At 37.9% G+C, this 22020-nt stretch overlaps 1 protein-coding gene across 3 annotated transcripts in view; it reads left to right on the top strand.

Moving 5' to 3' along the window:
- EXOC1 (exocyst complex component 1) overlaps positions 1-12403 on the top strand; it is a 53045-nt gene extending 40642 nt beyond the window's left edge. For 2 of the 3 annotated variants that reach the window (XM_081096962.1, XM_081096961.1), the window contains 6 exons: positions 386-462; positions 983-1211; positions 4125-4308; positions 6060-6259; positions 9933-10127; positions 11751-12403. In XM_081096962.1, the coding sequence (XP_080953088.1) occupies positions 386-462; positions 983-1211; positions 4125-4308; positions 6060-6259; positions 9933-10127; positions 11751-11903 (1038 nt within the window). In that variant the 3' untranslated portion in view covers positions 11904-12403. The remainder of the gene's footprint in view (positions 1-385; positions 463-982; positions 1212-4124; positions 4309-6059; positions 6260-9932; positions 10128-11750) is intronic. The other variant, XM_081096960.1, reaches the window with a different exon arrangement.
- Positions 12404-22020: the final 9617 nt, after the last annotated feature.

Below are 22020 nucleotides of genomic sequence, written 5' to 3'. Positions count from 1 at the left end.
CTATTAGAATGATTTATGAGATTAATTTTTAGTTCTCTATTGCAAGTTGTTTCTGGATGTTTTCTGTTTTTCGTTGAGCTGCCCACTCATTCCAACCTCCCCCCTCCATCTCCTGTATCTCTATCTTCCCACTTTCCCCTCATGTGCACATAAACACAACTTTTGCCTATAATTCTCAGATAAAATGTAAGAACAAAGCACTTCATGATCATTCTTAAGTAGCATACTAAATTATATAGTTCTGTCAATGATGCTATCTTTAAAAATCATTATTTTTCATAATGTATTCTCTCCTAGGAATTTTAAGACTGAGCAGGCTTTTGCTATCTAAACTAGTCAAATTGTTGGTCTTTTATTATATAAAGTACCTGAATAATTTTTGCAGACTGAAGCAGATGACCTCGATGGAGGAACGTCATCAAGGCAACATAATTCTGGCACACCATTGCCCGTTTCATCTGAGTATGTATTGGTTACTATCTATTGTTATTTTGGAAAAAAATAAACTTTAAATTTAACATAGAGGAGTGCTGCTCAATGAGGCATCCAGATGACTCAGTAACCTGACAGCACTCAGCACTGACAGGTGTGTCCAGTGTCTTATTAAACATCTTACTGAATTAAAACCTGTCCTATTGTATGACTCTATGGCTCTTTGCTCTAGTACAAAAAATGCAATCAATTTTGGTGTTTGCTGGTAGGAAGTAGCATTTGAATTGCCATGTATTTCTTGGAAATCACAGAGCACATTTCAGGATCCCAGCTTTACAAATGACAGTTATAAAATGAGTGATAAAATTTAACTTTAAAAAATATTTTTATATTGGAAACTGCTGAAGAATACTTAGTTCATTATATTTGGACATTTTTAATGAAAATACAATATTTTAGTCATTTTGTATATGCCCAGTGGGTTAAAGTGAAAGATGAATACACCTGAAGCTTATAACAACTTGCTACATTTTGTATGTTTTTTGAACAGGAAAGATATGATCCGCCAAATGATGACTAAAATATTTCGCTGCATTGAGCCAGAACTGAATAACCTAATTGCATTAGGCGACAAAATTGATAGCTTTAACTCCCTTTACATGCTAGTGAAAATGAGTCATCATGTGTGGACTGCACAAAATGTGGACCCTGCTTCTTTTCTGAGCACTACATTGGGAAATGTTTTGGTGACTGTCAAAAGGAACTTTGACAAATGCATTGTAAGTTCTTTTTTAATAACTTAGAATTGTAATCATTGCAAAAAAATAGATAAATGTATTTAACAGATTTCCAGCTCTCCATTTGGGGATCTGCTGTTCAAAACCCCCAATGCCTTGAAGCAGGGTATTAGCTGCAATGTATATAAACAGAGGTAGTTGGATGGTACCATGCCAGTTAGCTTCTCTTCTACACTGAATCTTGGCAAGTAGGTGGCATGGAAACTGTAGCTGCTTAAGAGATCCACTAGGTAACTGAAATCTCAGTCAACTGATTAGTGACCAAAGGTTATTGAAACAATTGAAACTGTCGTTTGGATTAATGTTTTTCTTCTAACATATTCTAATGAGAAAATTAATAATTGGATCATTTTAATTGTTTAAATTATTTACTTTGTTCATTTTATATTTAACTAGGGGCCCAGTGCACAGATTCGTGCACCTTGAAAGGAACTGGGCTGCAAGACTATGGTGGGCACAGGGGCAGGTCTTGGCCTATCCTCCACACCCCCACCCAGACCCTCCTGCCGCGGCCCCCGGTCTCCTGTCTGCCAGCAGCCCCTCTCCCGCCACTCCCATGTGCTGACAGCGCTGGCCCCACTTGCATCCGCTGAAGGCGTGGAGCGATTGGGGCCAGCACCAGCAGCGGTTGCGAGCGGCAGCTGATGCCCCGATTGCTCCTCAGGAGCAGGGGGAGGTGGAGAAACCCTCAGGGGTGATCGGGGCTGGCAGCCATTACTCACACCCACTGACTGCGTCAAGCGGCTAGGTGCCGGCAGCAGGTGTGAGGAGGGCCATCACCAGCAGTGGGTGCAAGTGCAGCTGCCAGCCCCAATCACCCCTCAGGAGCTGGGGGAGATGGAGAAGCCCTGAGGGGTGATTGGGGCTGGCAGCAAGTGGCGGCTCCTGCGCTGGCAGCAGGTGTGAGTGCCAGGTGGGACTGCGGTGCGCTGGAGCAAAGAATTTTTAGTAACCACCAGAGGCTCGCACCGATGACGGCGACCGGCGCCCCGCCTTGGTCTGGCGCCTCCGCTCGCATGCTCCACCATCCCCCTGCAGCCAACACCCACCATGTTCCCTGCACGCCCCCGGTGGTCAGCACATGTCATAGCGGCTGGTTCCATTGTTCCACTGTTTGGTCTATTTGCATATTAGGGTTTTATAGATAGCTATAATAAATAATCATATCACTATTTTAAAAATTGTTCTTATAATAACTTCCAGAAATCATCATTTTCCTCCTTCTAATAGGAAAGGAAAAATCATTAATAGCTTCATTTTTTTCCTTCTTTGGTAAGCTTGTAGGTATGAATTGGACTGAGTCAGATTCTAAAGAAAGTTTTTTTATTAAATTACTTGGTATGTAAAAGTGGGTATGTATCATGAATATCTCTCCTGTCTGTTACAAAGCCAGAGAAGACAGCTGTCATTTAAAACATTGTCTATTAATGTTCAAGTGTATTCAGGCTATAATTATATTATGTGCATTTAAATGCCACATAGAACAAAAATCTTCATAAAGCTTAACAACAATAGACCAACATTCACAAATTAGTGCTTACTATGTCCTCTCTCCCACATAAGGTAGATGCTCTGAGAGGTTATGTTACTTTCCCCAAATCAACAGTTAAAAAGTGATGGAGTTGGTATTTATACCTCACAGTCTGGTTTCAGTACCTAGAATCTTACACTGGACTCTACTACATCCATTTTTATTCTTCACAATTATCAATACTAATGAAGTAGAGTAGTAGTAAAGGTAATATGAAACAGTTGACCGTAATCACAGTATTTTCTTATACTAATGCCTATACCCTAAATAATTACTTTTCTAATCCACATGTCATCTGGTTTTCTAGTTATACGCCCAACATCTCAACACAATGGAATTTCATATAGAAGTTGAAAATGGTCGAGCAGTATTTGGCAATGTATTCTTACTGTGAATAGATTTAGATCCTCTGAGAAGTACACAGAACCATAATTGAATTCCTTGGATCTTTATGAACCCTGATGTCTAGATTCTGTCTATATGCAACATCCCTTTGCACTTTGTCACCATCCATACATAAGCATTTTCCTGAACTAATTTAAAATACGTAGCAAGTACATACATGCAGAACTAACTTTGTAATCTAAATCCATAGTAGAAATGCCTGTTCTCCCTCTCTATTTTCACACCCCAAAAATACAGAACTTGTCTATCCAAACAGAAATTTTAAGTTAATGAGAATTGGAAATGGCTATGGTCCTCGAACTTGGCCACTTGGGCACCAACTAGAAAAAACCTGGAGAGATTCTGTATGTGCTCTGGTATCAGCTGTGCCCCAGAATGGGCAATTGCCTATACCTATCTTTCATAAATGATAAAAATGTTTATTGGTTGTTTTTACTTTGAACAAAGAACTTAAGGTTCATAGGCCTTGATTACATCTTGTTTTAAATAACCTGGATTTTTTTTTCCCTTGACTTTATTTTCTTTTGTTAATCCTCACCCGGGGATATTTTTCCCATTGATTTTTAGAGAAAGTGGAAGGGAGAGAGGGAGGGGAACAGAGAGAGAGACACATTGATTGGTTGCCTCCCACCTGCGCCCTGACCAGGGACAGGGATCTAACGCTCAACCCAGGTATGTGCCCTTTACTGGGAATCTAACCCACAACCCTTCGGTGTGTGGGTCGATGCTCTAACCACTAAACATACCCAAGGGCAACTTTATTTTCTTGAATATATGTACTTTTTAACCTATAGCAATAGATTCTTACTTATCCCTATTTACTAATCTTTAATTGGTAAGCATCCAAATTGTTCTAGGTACTAAATTATATCCTTCCTCCATGATGTGTACATTTGATTATACTACCTTGTTTTAAGTTGCTTAGCTATTTCTCTCCCTTGCTTTCTTCCTAACTTTAGAGTAACCAAATAAGGCAAATGGAAGAAGTAAAGATCTCAAAGAAGAGTAAAGTAGGAATTCTTCCATTTGTTGCTGAATTTGAAGAATTTGCTGGGCTTGCAGAATCAATCTTCAAAAATGCTGAGCGCCGTGGAGATCTAGATAAAGCGTATACGAAACTTATCAGAGGAGTGTTTGTTAACGGTAAGCTTGTGTTAATGTTCTAAAGAATTTTATGGTTGGGTTTTATTATTTCTGGTAACTCGTAATGTTCATTGTTTTTCATATTCTAAATTAAAAATTTCTGAACTTTGAAAAACAAACAGCACATAAAACTTACTCATATTCATCAGGAAGCACTTAGATTTTAGAATTCATATGGGCTTATTACTATGCAAAACTGAATTCACATTTTAAACACAAAAAATGACCTCCCGGATTACATATGCATTTTAGCAAGTTTTCTGAAGATGATAGGCAATGATGTCTGTGTGACCTAAAGCAAATCAATTCACTTCTGTAGACCTCAGTTCTCATATCTGTCACATGAGGTAGGTTAATGCTAAACTTCTATAATTTACTGTCTTCCTCTGTCAGATCCCACAATTAAGTTACAGAGAAACAGCGTGACGTGTCATTTAATTTGAAGTAAATGATCTAAGTGCATGTATTCAGGAATTGACAAGAGGTAGGATCATTTCACCGATTGTATGTAACATATTTTCAGCAGAAAAGTAGGCCAAGAGGATAGATAAATTACATGATTCAATGTTTGTATGGTTGATATTTTTCTTTTACAGTTCAAAGTAGCTTTGCTTTGTCTGATTTTGAAGTAGCATATGCTCGTAGCACAAATGCCAAAATCAGAAGACAGATTTTAAAAATCAGATAATATGTAATCTCATCATGCAGAGATACCATTTAATTTTTATCCTTCATATAAACTTTTCCATGTCTCTTTTCCTCTTATAAATGTGCATATATTATATGTGTATGTTCTCTAATATAAAAAATTGTATCATACCTTATTCACTGTTTTGGAGCCTAGATTATAATCCAAGTCTTTCCTTGTTAGTTAATATAGATAATCATACTCATTCATGATGAATACATAGTATTTCATGTATTTATCACCAGATCACCTATTAATAGGCATTTAGTTTCTTTCCATTTTCTTGCATATATTTTTGTGTGTTTGTCCAATAATTTCCTTAGGGTAAATTACTAGAAATGGAATTGCAGGGTCAAAAGATTTGTATATATCGCAAAGCTTTTGCTAAATTGCCATTTAGAGAGGTCATACCAGTTTAGTGCTATGAGCAGTTGGTGAAAGTTTCTGTCACATCTGTACCAATGATAAAGATTACTAGGTATTACCAATTATTTTATTCTTTATCAAATTAACAGGCTATACATTTATTTTGCTTATGATATTTTTTACAGTGTAAGAGCTTTCAAATTTTATGTCTAACTTACCACTTTTCCCATTATGACTTCTAAGTTTTGGGGAATTCTTAGGAAGGTCATACCATCACAAAATTATTTTTTCATTAGCTTTATTTCTCCTTAATTCTTATGATTATATTCACTTTTTTATTTTTACATTTGAAGTACTAGGGCAATTTAGAATTTATTTGTCTGAAAGATGTAAAATAGTAACCCAAATGGGTTAGGTTGTCCTAACACATTCTGAATAACTCATCATTTCCCCACAGATTTGAAAAGCCACCTTTATTGCATAATAATATAATGGGACTGTTTTAGAATGATATTTTTATTAGGTTTAGGTGGATGTAAAGATCCTTCAGTGCAATATATTTTATTCAGTCTAGAAATGTGCTTACTTCTTAAACTTACAAATGAAAAACGTCACATAAAAGGTTTTATAGCTAAATATGGTCATACTCATATCAGGATATTTTGGTTTTTTTGTTTTTTTTCCTGTTTTTATTTAGTGGAGAAAGTAGCTAATGAAAGCCAGAAGACCCCCAGAGATGTAGTTATGATGGAAAACTTTCACCATATTTTTGCAACACTTTCTCGTTTGAAAATCTCATGTCTAGAAGCTGAGAAAAAAGAAGCCAAACAAAAATACACAGATCACCTGCAGTCTTATGTCATTTACTCTTTAGGGCAGCCTCTTGAAAAATTAAATGTAAGTATATTTTCACTTAGTATCTTTTTCCTGGTTTTGAATACATATACATATGTTTACATATGAAAAATACAACAGACACTTTTCCTAAATTTGCTTATGTATGAATGCAGGAGGATAAGGAAAGAAGAGAGACTCAGTTACTGAAGCTGCCAGAACACTGCTAAATGCTCTGTATACATCATTTCTTTTAATTCTTGTAAACAATGACATGGGGTAAGATAGTATTATCTGTATTTTACAAATGAAGACACTAAAAGTAAATAAACTTGCCTGAAGTTTTAACTAACCTTTATCCCTAGTTCAGATGAAGATTTCAAAATTTTATCAAGATAAAAGAAAGACCAAAAATTGTTTTGTGCATTGCCTTTTCCTTTCCCTTCTTTTCCTGACTTGAATCATTCCCTACAGCAAGTTCAGTCATTAAGATTAAGAAATGATGTTTTTAGGAAACTTTGCAACATAGTACAGAAAGTCCTTGAATAAGGTAATTTCATTCAATGTTGTTACTTTCTAAGGTTGATGAGATGCCAGTAACTTAAGTCTTATTTGTAGTAATTAGCCTATGGTAAAATTAGTTTTTCATTATGCATCGTTTCACTTAGTCGTAAATACTATCTATGACATTAAGATTACTGTATAAGCTGAAATGGACCCCCAACTAACTTTGTCCACAATGGGATTAGTCATCTTTTATAAGTTTTTAACTTTAAATTAGAGGCAAAATAAAAAATATGCATCTGTTGTCAACAATTCAAAGAAATATTCAAGAGAACTTTAACCAAATGCAGAATCAATACTTTATGAAACTTAAGGACAGATATTAGCGGTTCTCAACCTGTGGGTTGCGACCCCTTTGGGGGTCGAACGACCCTTTCACAGGGGTCGCCTAAATACATCCTGCATATCAGATATTTACATTACGATTCATAACAGTAGCCAAATTACAGTTATGAAGTAGCAACGAAAATAATTTTATGGTTGGGGGTCACCACAACATGAGGAACTGTATTAAAGGGTCGTGGCAATAGGAAGGTTGAGAACAACTGCTTTAGGGGAAAAGGTCTGTCTCAGACCTAAAGCTATGTGATACTTAACTATAATATTAGAAGCATTCCCTTCGAAATCAAATTAAAACAGAAATATTGCTAGAGCCTTTATTAATTTAACATTGTTATGGAAGCTCCAGCCAATGCAATAATACCTAAAGCATAAATAAAAGATAAAGAGTCAAGATTATAATTACCTGTATATAATATTCTAAAATGATTGGTCTCTGGTGAAGTGGTAGGATTCAAAATAAATATATCAAAAAAACAATTTATTTCCTTATGTCATAATAACCAGTTAAATGTTATGTAGAAATAAATTTTAAAAAGCCTCAGGAATAGACTTGTCAAAAAATTATCAAAAATTAACTTAAGAATAAACAAATAATAATTGCTAAGAAAATTTTAGAGGAAAGTATTGAGAGGGGATTTGGTTTATCAGTATTAAATCATAGTGTATAATGCTCAAGTAAAGGCATGCCAATCAATAAAATGACATATTAAAAAAAAATAATAATAACCCTGGCTGGGTGGTTCAGTTGTCCCCATACACAAAAAGGTTTTGGCTTCAATCCCATCAGGGCATGTATAGGAGGCAACCGATCCATATTTCTCTTACATCTATCATGTTTCTCTCTCTTAAAAATCAATACTAGTAAACATATCCTTGGGTGAGGATTAAAAAAACAAAAGTACATATATACTTAAAAGACCACCTAAAAAGAATATTTGTAACAATACAACAGTGAGTATATTTAATATACAAGATCTTTTTAAAATAAATAAGGAAAGCATTAAGACTCCCATATATAAATAAGCAACAATTCTGAAATCGTACTAAACATACGAAAGCAAGTCAACTTCATTTGTAGCCAAAATATTATGAAATAAAGTAACAAACTTCTTTCACTCATCAAAATGACAACTATTTTTTTAAGTTGTGATAATGCCCATAGTAATATGGTAAGATTGCTATATGGTGAGTCTCATATACTGTTGACAAATATAAACTGATTGAACTTTTCTTGGAAGTAATTTGTATATATGAAGAATCTTCAGAATACTTTTACAAGTATACTCCTCAACTGAGGAATTATAGTCCTAGAAATTTATGCTGGAAAGTAATCAGTAATGTGAGTAAATACTGATGTACAAAAGATATTTATGACAACTGTATTTATAATAGATTGTTTTAAATCTGAGTAGATTTTGCCAACACTGAAAAAAGTGAAAAATATTAAATATCCAATACTGGAGGAATGAATAAATAAACTGTAGTTCAGTCATTGGATGGAATACAATGCAGACGTTAAAATTTATACTTCGGGGGGAAGAATCATAAAATATTAAATGGAAAATATAACATACAAAGTTATAATCTCACTAGAGGCCCAGTGCACGGATTTGTGCACTGGTGGGGTCCCTAAGCTTGGCCTGCGCCCTCTCGCAATCCGGGACCCCTCGGGGGATGTCGGACTGCTGTTTTCAGTGCAATCCCCGCAGGCCAGGCCAAGGGACCCCACTGGTGCATCTATGCACCAGGCCTCTAGTATGCATATAAGATCTTTGGTTAATCTCTTTCCATCTCCCTCCTCCCCCGTCCCCTCTGAGATTCATTAATCTGTTCCATTTTTCCATGCCTGTTTGTTGAAGTGTCTGCTACCTGGTGGTCAGTGCGTGTCATAGCTACCAGTCAAACGGTTGTTCAGTCCCTTAGGCTTTTATATATATAGACTAGAGACCCACTGCACAGATTCGTGCACCGGTGGGGTCCCTCAGTCTGGCCTGCGCCTTATTGCAATCGGGGTCCCTCGGGGGATGTTGGACTGCGCAAAGCTGCAGACGGCCGGGAAGGAGCCCAAGCCCAGGCCAGGCGCTGAGCTGGTCTCGCTCAATCCAGCCCCGCTGCGCCTGCCGCCACCTCCACTCAGTAGCACTGCCACGGAGGCGGGAGAGGCTCACGCTGCCACAGCTGTGCTCGCCAGCCGTGAGCCCGGAGTCTGGCGCCTGTCGGTCAGCTGAGTGGCGCTCCCACTGTGGGAGTGCACTGACCACCAGGGGGTAGGTCCTGCATCGAGTGTCTGCCCCCTGGTGGTCAGTGCACGTCATAGCTACCGGTCAACCAGTCATTCGGTTGTTTGGTCGCTTAGGCTTTTTTAAAAAAAATATATTTCTTTATTGATTTCAGAGAGGAAGGGAGAAGGAGAGAAAGATAGAAACATCAATGATGAGCGAGAATCATTGATTGGCTGCCTCCCGCACGCCCCCCACTGGGGATCAAGCCTGCAACCCAGGCATGTGCCCTTGGCCGGAATCGAACCTGGGACCCTTCAATCTTCAGGCTGACGATCTATCCACTGAGCCAAACCGGCCAGGGCTGCTTAGGCTTTTATATATATAGATTTATATACCCCACACATAAGAAGCCTAGATAGGAATCTAGAATGTTACAGTGGTTATCTCTGAGTGGTAGTGTAATAGGTGATTGTTTTTTATCATTTATATTTTTACACGTTGCCTGGTTTTTACATAGTGAATACATATTATAATCAGTTTGGGTTTTTTTACATTTAAGTGAAAATAAAAGCAGCTTTTAGCCATTATTTCTTTTCATTTCCTTAAAGCATTTCTTTGAAGGCGTTGAAGCTCGTGTAGCACAAGGTATAAGAGAGGAAGAAGTAAGCTATCAACTTGCATTTAACAAACAAGAACTTCGTAAAGTTATTAAAGAGTATCCTGGAAAGGAAGTGAAAAAAGGTCTAGATAACCTCTACAAGAAGGTCGATAAACATTTGTGTGAAGAGGAGAACTTACTTCAGGTACGCTTAGTTCTTTCATCCACCCTAGATTGCACACCCTTACATAGATTGCTTTTCTCCAAAATATTCATCTAGAAATGCTCTAGATTTTTTAATTTTAGTGCAGGAGGAAAGTTCCATAAAGTATAGGCCAAATTAATGAATTCTGAGGAAGGAGGGAATTATATACGTTTATATGGCTTTCCCTATATATTTTATATTTGTTTTATTGTTGGAGGCATTAAGTTGTCTCTCTTTGGGGATGGGTTTTTTGTGGGTTTGGGGATTTTTCATATTTGAGAGGAGTAAGTAAATGGAATACAGTGTAGTTCGGTGGAATGATTCTGAGCTTGGGTTGGAGTTAGAAATGGGTTCGTAATCTGGGTCCAGAGGAAGCTGACCTGACTTCGGGCAAGTTAGTTATCTCTCTGGGTCTCAGTTTTCTTATTTGATAAGTGGAAATAACACCTCCCGTATATGGTAGATGTTACTGTTATTACTGCCATTTTATAGACGAGAAAATCAAAGCTTGAAAGGTGGCATAGTATGACCAAGATCCCAAAGCACAAGGAAGGGAGCACCAGATTGAAACTCCAGATCAAACCATTATTTTTTATAAACCATATTGAAAGGCCCAGAGATGAGACTAGTTTTGATTTCAACATCATCAAAGGCTTCGTGTAGGGTATTCCATTTGTGTTAGCCTCTGAAAGTCAGATAGTAATTTAACAGATAAAGTGGGAGGGGTGGTACTTCAGGTGACAGAAATGCTGTGAGCTAAAAGATGAAAAGCAAAAAGTGTAATACTGTTTAGTAAATAGTCTTAAATTGACAGGAATTTGGGATTTATATGATTTAGGGTTTATGAGGAAAATTCCTGGAAGTATACATTTCCTCAACTGTCAGACAGGGATGATGATCATACCAGTAGACCTTCCCCCACCAGGTTGTCATGAAACTTAAATAGGCTAATATATACATAAAGTACTTTGTACTGTACTGATACAGAGTAAGCATCAATAAATGTAACCTAGTGTTAACTAATATGTTAGTGTGTGTAATTGTCTATAGATTATAAATTCTTTGGATTGCAGGTAATCCTGTCTCATCTTGGTGTGTCCACTATGGCATCAAGCAGTGTTTTATATAATCAACTTTAGATAAAGGAATTTTAAAATTTTCCTTGAAATGAAATTGAAGTATTAACTATTGCATTTCATTTTGTCACTAGTCTTAGTTCCATACATAATTGTGCATCTCCATATCTGTGTTGGATATTGTAGTTAGATATAATAATAGCTAAAATGTAATGTGTGCATACTGTGTCAAACACTGTTGTAAGTACTTTACTCCATTCACTCAGTATTTAATCCTCATAAGAAACTTAGGAGAAAGGTATTATTATTATTATTATTATTATTATTATTATTATTATTATTATCATCCCAGTTTGCAGATGAAGAACTTAGGGCACAGAGTGATGGTGTAACACACGTATCTTGTAAGTAGAAGAAGCTAGGATGCATGTTTTTTCACTATTACACTCTGCTTAATTTTTAGACTATGTCTTGACGTTATTTCTGCACACTTACTTGTGTGTTCTTTCCACTCATAGTATGACTTTTATTTTTGTTTTTATAATAGGTGGTCTGGCACTCCATGCAGGATGAATTTATACGCCAGTACAAGCACTTTGAAGGTTTGATAGCTCGCTGTTATCCTGGATCTGGTGTTACAATGGAATTCACTATTCAGGACATTCTAGATTATTGCTCCAGCATTGCACAGTCTCACTAAACTTTATGAAAGAAGAGAAGATAAATGAAGAAACCACTCTGAGTATACTAGACACTATCGAAAATATCAGCAACTGTTTTGAGAACCCAGACTTGAAATTTTATGTATTTAAATGTCAAATAAATGGATAACACCATACTACACATATTCAAGAGCAAAAAGTATCAACTTATATAACAGTTTTATTTAATCAATAGGATGTGTGCTAACTTAAAGCATTTATCTTATAAAATGCCTTTAGCATTTTTTGTATGACAGAACAATTTTCCTTTATTGCCTAGCTTCTTGTATTTGTGAGTGGTTATTCTATGAGTAATGCATTGGGAGTTTTCACACTTCCACTAAAATCATGTAACTACTAAACATTGTACAGAACTTTTTCCCTCTTTCTATAGATATATGATAAGGGATCTTGTAGTGATCAATTATGAACACAGATTTTGAAAATTATGTGAACATGTGGTAATGACTCTGAAATAAAGAAATTTTCAAAAAAGTTGAAGTTTGGTATTAGATCTGTTACAGGCTTAAAAGATCATTACTCAGAAAAGTTCTTACATGTTCATCTATATATATAATAGGCTAAGTGACCGAACATACGTCCATCCAACTGGCCAGTACATATGATTTGCACTGGCAATTTTTTTTTAAATTTCTTTATTGATTAAGGTATTACATATGTGTCCTTATCCCCCCATTACCACCCCCATTACCCCCACCCATCCCCTCACCCCCCTGTTGTCTGTGTCTGTTTGTTAGGCTTATATGCATGCATACAAGTCCTTTGGTTGATCTCTCCCCCTTACCTCCACCCTCCCCTACCTTCCCTCTGAGGTTTGACTGTCTGATCAATGTTTCTCTGTCTCTTGGTCTGTTTTTGTTCCGTTTGTGTTGTTCATTATATTCCATAAATGAGTGAGATCATGTGATATTTACCTTTCTCTGACTGGCTTATTTCACTTAGCACAGTGCTCTCCAGTTCCATCCATGCTGTTGCAAATGGTAAGAACTCCTTTTTTACCGCAATGTAGTATTCCATTGTGTAGATATACCACAGTTTTCTAATCCATTCATCTGCTGATGGGCACTTATGCTATTTCCAAATCTTAGCTATGGTGAATTGTGCTGCTATGAACATAGGGGTGCACATATCCTTTCTGATTGGTGTTTCTAGTTTCTTGGAATATATTCCTAAAAATGGGATCACTGGGTCAAATGGGAGTTCCATTTTTAGTTTTTTGAGGAAACTCCATACTGTTTTCCGCAGTGGCTGCACCAGTCTGCATTCCCACCAGCAGTGCACAAGGATTCCTTTTTCTCCACATCCTCACCAGCACTTGTCATTTGTTGATTTGTTTATGATAGCCATTCTGACAGGTGTGAGATGGTACCACATTGTCGTTTTGATTTGCATCTCTCGGATAATTAGTGACTTGAGCATGTTCTCATATGTCTCTTGGCCTTCTGTCTTCTTTCGAAAAGTATCTATTTAGGCCTGTTGCCCATTTTTTGATTGGGTTGTTTATCTTCCTCTTATTAAGTTGTATGCGTTCCCTTTAATGTTGGAGATTAAACGCTTATCGGTGATAACATTTGCAAATATGTTCTCTCATGCAGTGGGCTTTCTTGTTGTTTTGTTGATGGTTTCCTTTGCTGTGCAAAGCTTTTTATTTTGATGTAGTCCCATTTGTTTATTTTCCCTTTAGTTTCCATCACCCTAGGAACAGTATCAGTGAAGAAATTGCTTCTGCATATGTCTGAGATTTTGCTGCCTGTGGATTCCTCTAGTATTTTTATAGTTTCCTGTCTTATGTTTAAGTCCTTTATCCATTTTGAGTTTATTTTTGTGTATGGTGTAAGTTGGTGGTCTAGTTTCATTTTTTTTGCATGTATCTGTCCAATTTTCCCAACACCATTTATTGAAGAGACTGTCTTGACTCCATTGTATGTCCATACCTCCTTTGTCGAATTTAAAAATAAATGTTGACTCGCGCATACACAATACATGTAAAGCTCTCACTTGCACCAATCGCACACGTGTATTTCGATCTGTCATTCTCAATCATGAATTTCTTTGTTCAAAAAATTAGCATGCTCATAAATTAAATGAAATTTTGGATATACTCGATGGAGATTTTCACACCTATTTGAGTGATGATTCCATTGATTCAACAAATGATGCCGAAAAGGAAAATTTTCCCATCGAATTTCTTAATAGTATTACTCCTTCGGGAATGCCGTGTTGTAAATTAAATTGAAAGTAAGTGCAATCATCATGCTACTGAGGAATCTTAATAGTAAATGGGGTCTTTGTAATGGTACTAGATTTATTATCAAAAGATTGCGACCTGCCCTGGCTGGTTTGGCTCAGTGGATAGAGCGTCGGCCTGCAGACTCAAGGGTCCCAGGTTTGATTCCGGTCAAGGGCGTGTGCCTTGGTTGCGGGCATATCCCCAGTAGGGGGTGTGCTGGAGGCAGCTGATTGATGTTTCTCTCTCATCGATGTTTCTAACTCTGTCTCCCTTCCTCTCTGTAAAAAATCAAAATATATATTTTAAAAAAAAGATTTGTGACCTAACATAATTGAAGCTGAAGTATTAATAGGATCTGTGGAAGGAGAGGTTATTCTGATTCCAAGAATTGATTTGTCCCCGTCTGACACTGGCCTCCCATTTAAATTAATTTGAAGACAGTTTCCCATAATACCAGCATTTGCGATTATTAATAAATCACAAGGGCAAACTCTAGACCAGGGGTCTCAAACTACGGCCCGCGGGCCACAGGCAAATACAAATACTGTATTTGTTCCCGTTTTGTTTTTTTACTTCAAAATAAGATATGTGCAGTGTGCATAGGAATTTGTTCATAGTTTTTTTTTAAACTATAGCCCTGCCCTCCAACGGTCTGAGGGACAGTGAACTGGCCCCCGTTTAAAAAGTTTGAGGACCCCTGCTCTAGACAGAGTAGGAATACAGTAGGTCCTTGGGTTACATCAGAGATCCGTTCCTACAGAGCGAGGTAATGTGATTTTTGCCATAAGTCAGAACCCTCCTAGATAAGCACCTACATCACTCACATGGAGCACATACAAAGCAGTAATGAAGTGAAACAGTAAAAAAAATTTAAAAGATAATTTCTGACCTTTACTTATGGTAAATAAATAATAAAAAAATATTTTTTTTTTTTTTTTATAAATGGAGATGGCAACGTAACCACGAAACAACGTACATAACCCGAGGACTGTCAGTATTTCCTACCTGAACCCATTTTCAGACATGGTCAGTTATATGTTGCCTTCTCTCGAATTCAAAGAGAGTGTGACGTTAAAGTTGTAAATACTTCATCACAAGGGAAATTAGTCAAGCACTCTGAAAGTGTTTACTCAATGTGGTGTACAGGGAGATAAGTGTAATCAATTTATCAGTCATTGTTTTTATCAATGTTTTTATATGATGTCTTTGTTGTTACATCATGTTGTTTATTAATCAATTTATATATTATTTTCACATATTTTAGTAATTTTCTTTCATCTCTGACACTTCTATTATAGAGAAAGGGCGAATAGGGATATTAAAATATTTCTTCTAGTTAATTTCCTTTCAGTGTGCACGAATCCATGCACCGGGCCACTAGTTTACAATAAAACACTTAAAAAGTATAATAAGAAAAACAAAACCAATTATAATAGCATAAAAATACTTAGTATTTAGAACTAAATCTAACAAAACATGCTACGGACTAAATTGTAACCTCCCTGAGATTCATATATGGAATTTCCCACATGAGACTGTATTAGAAAGAGAGCCTTTAAGGAGGTGATTAAGATTAAATGAGGTCATAAGGGTAGAGTCCTGATCCAATAGAAGTGGTGCCCTTAGGAGAAGAGACACCAGAATCTCTGACATTTGAGGAGATAGCAAGGAAGCAACCATCTGCAAGCCAGGAAGAGAGCTCCTACCAGAACCCAGGATGCTGGCACCATAGTTTCAGACTTTAAGCCTCCAAAATAGAGAAAATAAATTTCTGGTTTTTAAGCTACCCAGTCCATGGTATTTTGTTATGGAAGCCTGAGCTGACTAAAAGCGATGTATAAGATCTTTATGGAGAAAATTATAAAACTACTAGAGGCCCAGTGCATGAAAATCATGCACTAACGTGGGGTCCCTCAGCCCAGCCTGCACCCTCTCACAGTCCAGGACCCCTTGCTCCTTACCGCCCACCTGCAGCAGAGGCAGGAGAGGCTCCCGCCACTTCTGCTGCTCTGGGCAGCCGTGAGCCCAGCTTCCGGCTGAGCATTGCTCCCCCTGTGGGAGCACACTGACCACCAGGGGGCAGCTCCAGCATTGAGCGTCTGCCCCTTGGTGGTCAGTGCACGTCATAGCTACTGGTTGTTTCGCCGATTGTTCCACTGTTCGGTCGATTTGCATATTAGGGTTTTATTATGTAGGATTGGAAGATATTAAAGGAGGCCAAAATAAGAGAAAGAATATTTCATGTTTCTAAATAACACATAACAGAGTAGATATAACAGTTATTTCCAAAGTTAAAGATTCAGTGCAGATTTCCAGTTTTTTGTCTACCACATAAGAAGCTTGGAGTCACCTCTCTATCCTAACAAGTAAAAAGCTAAACTGAAAAATCAACTCTTCTTACATTTGTAAGAGACGTGGGGTAACAAGGCAAACCATTGCCACAACCGGAGAGACTGACAGGAAAATACAGAGAAACAACTTAATGGAGCGGAAACACACAAGCTGAAACATCCACAGGAACCCGTGCTGAGGTGGGTAAAACTGACTAATTGCTTGAGGCTGTGTGTGGATAAGTGAGAAAAATAAAAAATCCAGGGGTACCCAGTCATTGGGAGCCCACCCCCCACCCCTTTCTTTAGTTTTACCTCCTATAGTTCTATGAGGTCTCACAGTGAATTCTATATAATAAAAGGCTAATATGCAAATCAACCAAACGGCGGGAACGACCAGTCGCCATGACCTGCACTGACCACCAGGGGGCAGACACTCAACGCAGGGGCTGCCCCCTGTTGGTCAGTGTGCTCCCACAGGGGGAGCACCACTCAGCCAGAAGCCGGACTCATGGCTGGAGCGCAGTGGCGGTGGCTGGAGCCTCCCCTGCCTCCGCTGCAGGCAGGCAGTAGGAAGCAAGGAGTCCTGGACTGCGAGAGGGATGTCTGATTGCCGCAGGTGGACCTCCTCTGAGAGGTCCTGGACTATGAGAGGCCCCTCACCCCAGTGCACAAATATCATGCACTGGGCCTTGAGTTCTCTCATAAGAGCCTGTTCTTTTTCTTTATGGCACTTACCATGATTCTCTTCTCTACTGCTTCTGATTAGGATCAAGACCATTCTGTTTACCAGGATCTAGCCAGCATATGTAAGTACTTAATAAATATTGAGCTCAAAAAGTAAAAATCGAACAGATACAACCTGAGTTGTTAATTTCATGGGCGAAGGAAATTGTCACTGATATTTCATTACTATTCCCTTTCATGTCTAGAGCACAACCATACTCTTGAACATAAGTTCCACTAGGGCAGAGGTCACTGCCTGCTTTGCTCACTGCCTAAGCCCAGTACCTAATATGCTGCCTTGCTTTTAAGCTGTCAGTAACTAGATGTTAAAGACTAATACTCCAGGTGCTAAGTGGAGGAATTGTTATAAGGAAATTACCCACAACCTAAGAAAAATTGTGCTGTGCTCCCAGTTTTTACTCTATGCACATATAGCCAGTCTTGCACATGTAAGTAGTTTAAATTCAACAAATGCTTGATGAATTAAATTCATGGAACAATGTCTTCTGTAGACCTCAGACATGCTATCTGTAGTAGCAGCCACTCTATTGTAGATTAGAAGATTAGTATATTGTCTTGTCGATGGTTTTATAAAGTTCATTTTACTACTCAAGAGAAGTATCAAGTTATTGTTTTCAACTAGCTAATGAACTAGCAAATTAGTTTAATGGGCACTAATTAGTGCCCATTAGTACTTTAGGATTAAGTTGGCAATGGAAGATAGTCCCTTGTTTGGAAAGGAAAAATGAACTAAAAATCTTACTGTATTAAAATACGTATGCCCTGGTGAGCACTCTCAAGTGAGAGGGATTGGATAGGTTTCCTTTTGTCCAATATGATGGAAAAGGTAGGAGGATTATACTAAGGAATCAAAGAAAAACGTAGATCGTAGAGTTCTAAGTGTGTATTAATAGCAAATATGTAAACAGTAGGTGCAATTATTTAAAATTTTAGGGGTTTGGGTTTAATTTATTTAATGGTTATCTATATGTGACTATGAATCATTAGAGGTTTACATTTAACTTTCATTGCATAGTGGATTAAATATATGATGGAAAAAAAAATTTGCCCAAACTTTTACACTAATTTACTGGGTAACTTTAAGCATGTGATTTAACATTTTGGAGTCTTGGAGAAGCACAATCATGATCTTTTTTGGTAGGTGATTTAAATAAGATGTGCAGAAAGGTTTGAGGGTTATTTGGAAGAAATTTTATATTGTTTTATTAGAATTTAACATATCATGCATCTCTATACTTTAAAAAAAAGAGCTTTTTATCTTTGGATGGTTTATCTGGTCCAATAACTGTTATTCGTTTACGCTCTTGGCTTTGCCAAGCTGTAACTAAGCCAATAACTATTCTCTGCAACTACTTTGAGCTCAGCATTGGCCAGTCAATATTATAGCACTTAGAGAAAGAGAACTTCCTAAAAGGATTTCTGAGTAGTGGAATACAACATTTAACCCAAAAGACCACATGCTTTCATAAGAAAGTTTGTAGGCCCTAAAATTTGAGGGGGAAAAATCTTGAACTAGGTTTGTATTAAAATTTACTTATTATAACTTTATGTGGGATTTACAAAATGACCTTAACTATAACTATTAATGTACTATTTCTAATTTGTAATCATAAAAATTCATTTCCATATTTGTTTATTCAAGAAGTGTAATCTGCTGTAGGATTGATCAAACTATAAAAATGTATCATCACAGTGAACAATTCTCTAAATGGAAGAAAGAGTAGAGACATTTAACGAGAGTGTAATAGATCGAATGCTTTGACTTTTATTAATGAAGACCGAAGTGATGTGCTTCATCCTAAGAATTGTGATTGCTATGTTGATTGTCAGGGTCCCTTGCCTTTTAAATAATTTCCTGCCTCTTAGCCTTTTCTTTGGACCATAGTTTCTTTTTTTCTGTCTGAAAAATTACATGGTTCATCAGTGGCTATAAAATTTATCAAAATACTCCAGAAATTAATTGAACTGTTGTCCATTCTATATATCACAGTAGATTTGTTCTGGATCCTGGACTCTATCACAGTCCCTGTGTTCTCTAGGATTAGGCAGCTGACTGTACTAGCTGGACCCATTAGACTCTCTGCTTCTGCTAGAAATCTGAATCCTGAGCAGAGTGGCACTGGGGGGGACGAAGACACTGGACTTAAATTATTCTGATGGTCATACCATGAGCCACTGTCCATAAATTTATTCTATAAAGATCTCCAGACTCATTCTCTCGTGACTGGTGGTTGATGCTGGCTGGGAGTTTCAGGACCTCCCCACCAGGGGCCCTCAGGTCATCTCTCTGTGAAGACTTTGGGCTTTGTCACAGCATGGTATCTAGGTTCCACTGAGAAGTGTCGAGATAGAGAAACAAGGGAAAGCTGGACTCTTGTGATGATCTACCTACAAGTCACATCGCTTCATGTCTGCATACTCTATTTGTCAGAGAAGGGACAAGCCCCAGGCCTAGGCTCAAATTGAGGGACCGTAGACCCCATGCTCAATGGTAGAGTTTCAGTCACTTTGCAAGAAGAGCATGGATGGGATACATATTGGTGCACCTGTCTTTAGAAAATTCCATCTGCCACATCTTTCAATGGCTTCTTGTTGCTCTTAGAAAAATTCAAACTCCTTATCATGGCCCATAGGGCCCTGTGTAGCCTGGATATATATCATCACCTACCTCTCTGAACTCACCTCCTACCTCTCACCTTCATTTGCCATACTCCAGTAACACTTGCCTTTTTTAAAATTATATATATATATATATATATATATATATATATATATATATATATATTTCAGAGAGGGAGAAGGAGAGGGAGAGGGAGAGAGAGATAGAAACATCAATGGTGAGAGAGAATCATTGATTGGCTGCCTCCTGCATGCCCCCTCCTGGGGATCAAGCCCACAACCCCAGCATGTGCCCTTGATGGGAACTGAACCTGGAACCCTTCAGTCCACAGGCCAACGCTCTATCCACTGAGCCAAAGCAGCTAGGGCACACTTGCCTTTTTTTTTTTATCCTAGGAACCTGCTAAATTAAATTCATTTCTTTTCCATAAAATACTCTGACCCCAGATCTTTATAAGTCTGCTTTCTTGTTATTCAAATCTTAGCTCAGATGCCACTCCTCAGAGAAGCCTCCCCTGACCACCCAATCTAAAGCAGTTTTCCTCCTCCCATCATTCTTTCTCACATTACCCCATCTCATTTCTTCACATCACCTAGCATAATCTCAGGTTACTCACTTTTTCTTTTTACTCATTTGTTTTATATCTCCCACCCACACTCCCCACTAGAAGGTAAGCTCTTTGAGAGCAGACATCTTGCCCCTGATTCACTTCTTTATCTCCAGAGCCTAGAAAAATGAGGCCTCATAATTTAATCTGTTCTACTTTAATTCAATGTAATCCTATCAAGAAAACTCAAAACTAAGTAACGTCTTAACAAGTTTATATAACAATAAATTTTTTTCTTAAAGCTATTTCATTTACTCTGTATTATTTGATTATTCATCATTCAATCATTTATTCATTCATCAAATATTTATTGATGCCCTGTGGGATTACAGAGACCAGCTCAAAAAGCTCCTAGTGTAATTGGGGAAATGAATAAGTAAAGAGACCCAACCAAAGTGCTTACGGTCATTATCTTTAGGGAGAAGAGTAGTTTGGGGGATGAGCCCAGGGAAAATGTTAGAAATTAAATGAGGACTTTCACTTAGTAACCTTTTTTATGTAAATCTTTATTCACTTAGTAATCTTGATAACTGTATTGTTTGAATTCCTCTACAAGCATATACTTGTTGATAATTTTGAAGTATGGTAAAATGTAAATGTTAGTAAAGTTAATATCTTAGAAATTACTAACATAATTTTTTTTTCTTTTGCTTTCCCTAGCGCACATTTTTCCTAACTGGCCCAAGACACCAACCAGTTTCAGAGGGAGAATAAGAGATTTGATACAGAAAGAGAACATTGATTGTTTACTGGGTTGCCAGACACTGTTCTGCAGATACTTGTAATGCAGAGAGAGATAGGATTATTATTCAGCTTCTGACCTTTGAAATAAGATCATGCAGCCAAACAGTACTCTCAAAAACCAGGTTATTGAACTGAGAGATTTTGTAAATTCTTCCATTCACTTTCACCCCCCATCCACTAGAAACCAAGCCTGGCCCGACTGGCATGGCTCACTGGTGGAGCATCGACCTATGAACCAGGAGGTCACAGTTTGATTCCCCATCAGGCCACAAGCCTGGGTTGTGGGTTCGATGCCAGGTTGTGGACTCAATCCCCAGTGTGGGACATGTAACGATCTATGATTCTCTCTCATCATTGATGTTTCTATCTCTCTCTCCCTCTCCCTTCCTCTCTGAAATCAATAAAAATATGTTTAAAAAAAGAAAGAGACCAAGCCTAGATGAGAGTTCTCTCCTGGGGTAGAGAAGAATTCCATAGAGGGGGTCTAACTACGCTATGGTATAGGGAAGGTGTGTTACCAAGGAAGCAGGGAAGGAAGCCATTCTTCTTTAGCTCCAGGATTGTGGGCAGGAAGAGCAAGAAAGGAGCAGAGCAGAGATGCTCTGACTGTGTATCAGGTAAGTGGGGGAGACACCAAGGGCAGAAGAGGGTTCTTCTCCTGACTCCCCATTTGAGACCCTGAGAAGAGGCCTCACTGCAGGCTGCCTCATATCAACCCTAGAGCGACCAGCATGCCTAGGTGATAGGAGGTCATGAGGTTTAACCTTAGAGTCACCTGTGTCTACCACATGGGGCCCTTGTGACTGAGAATATCTGA

This window comes from Myotis nattereri (assembly GCF_964212035.1).
Source record: "Myotis nattereri genome assembly, chromosome: 1".
NCBI classification, from domain to species: domain Eukaryota; kingdom Metazoa; phylum Chordata; class Mammalia; order Chiroptera; family Vespertilionidae; genus Myotis; species Myotis nattereri.
The sequence above is the reverse complement of the archived record's forward strand: the minus strand, read 5'-3'. Positions and strand labels throughout refer to the sequence as shown.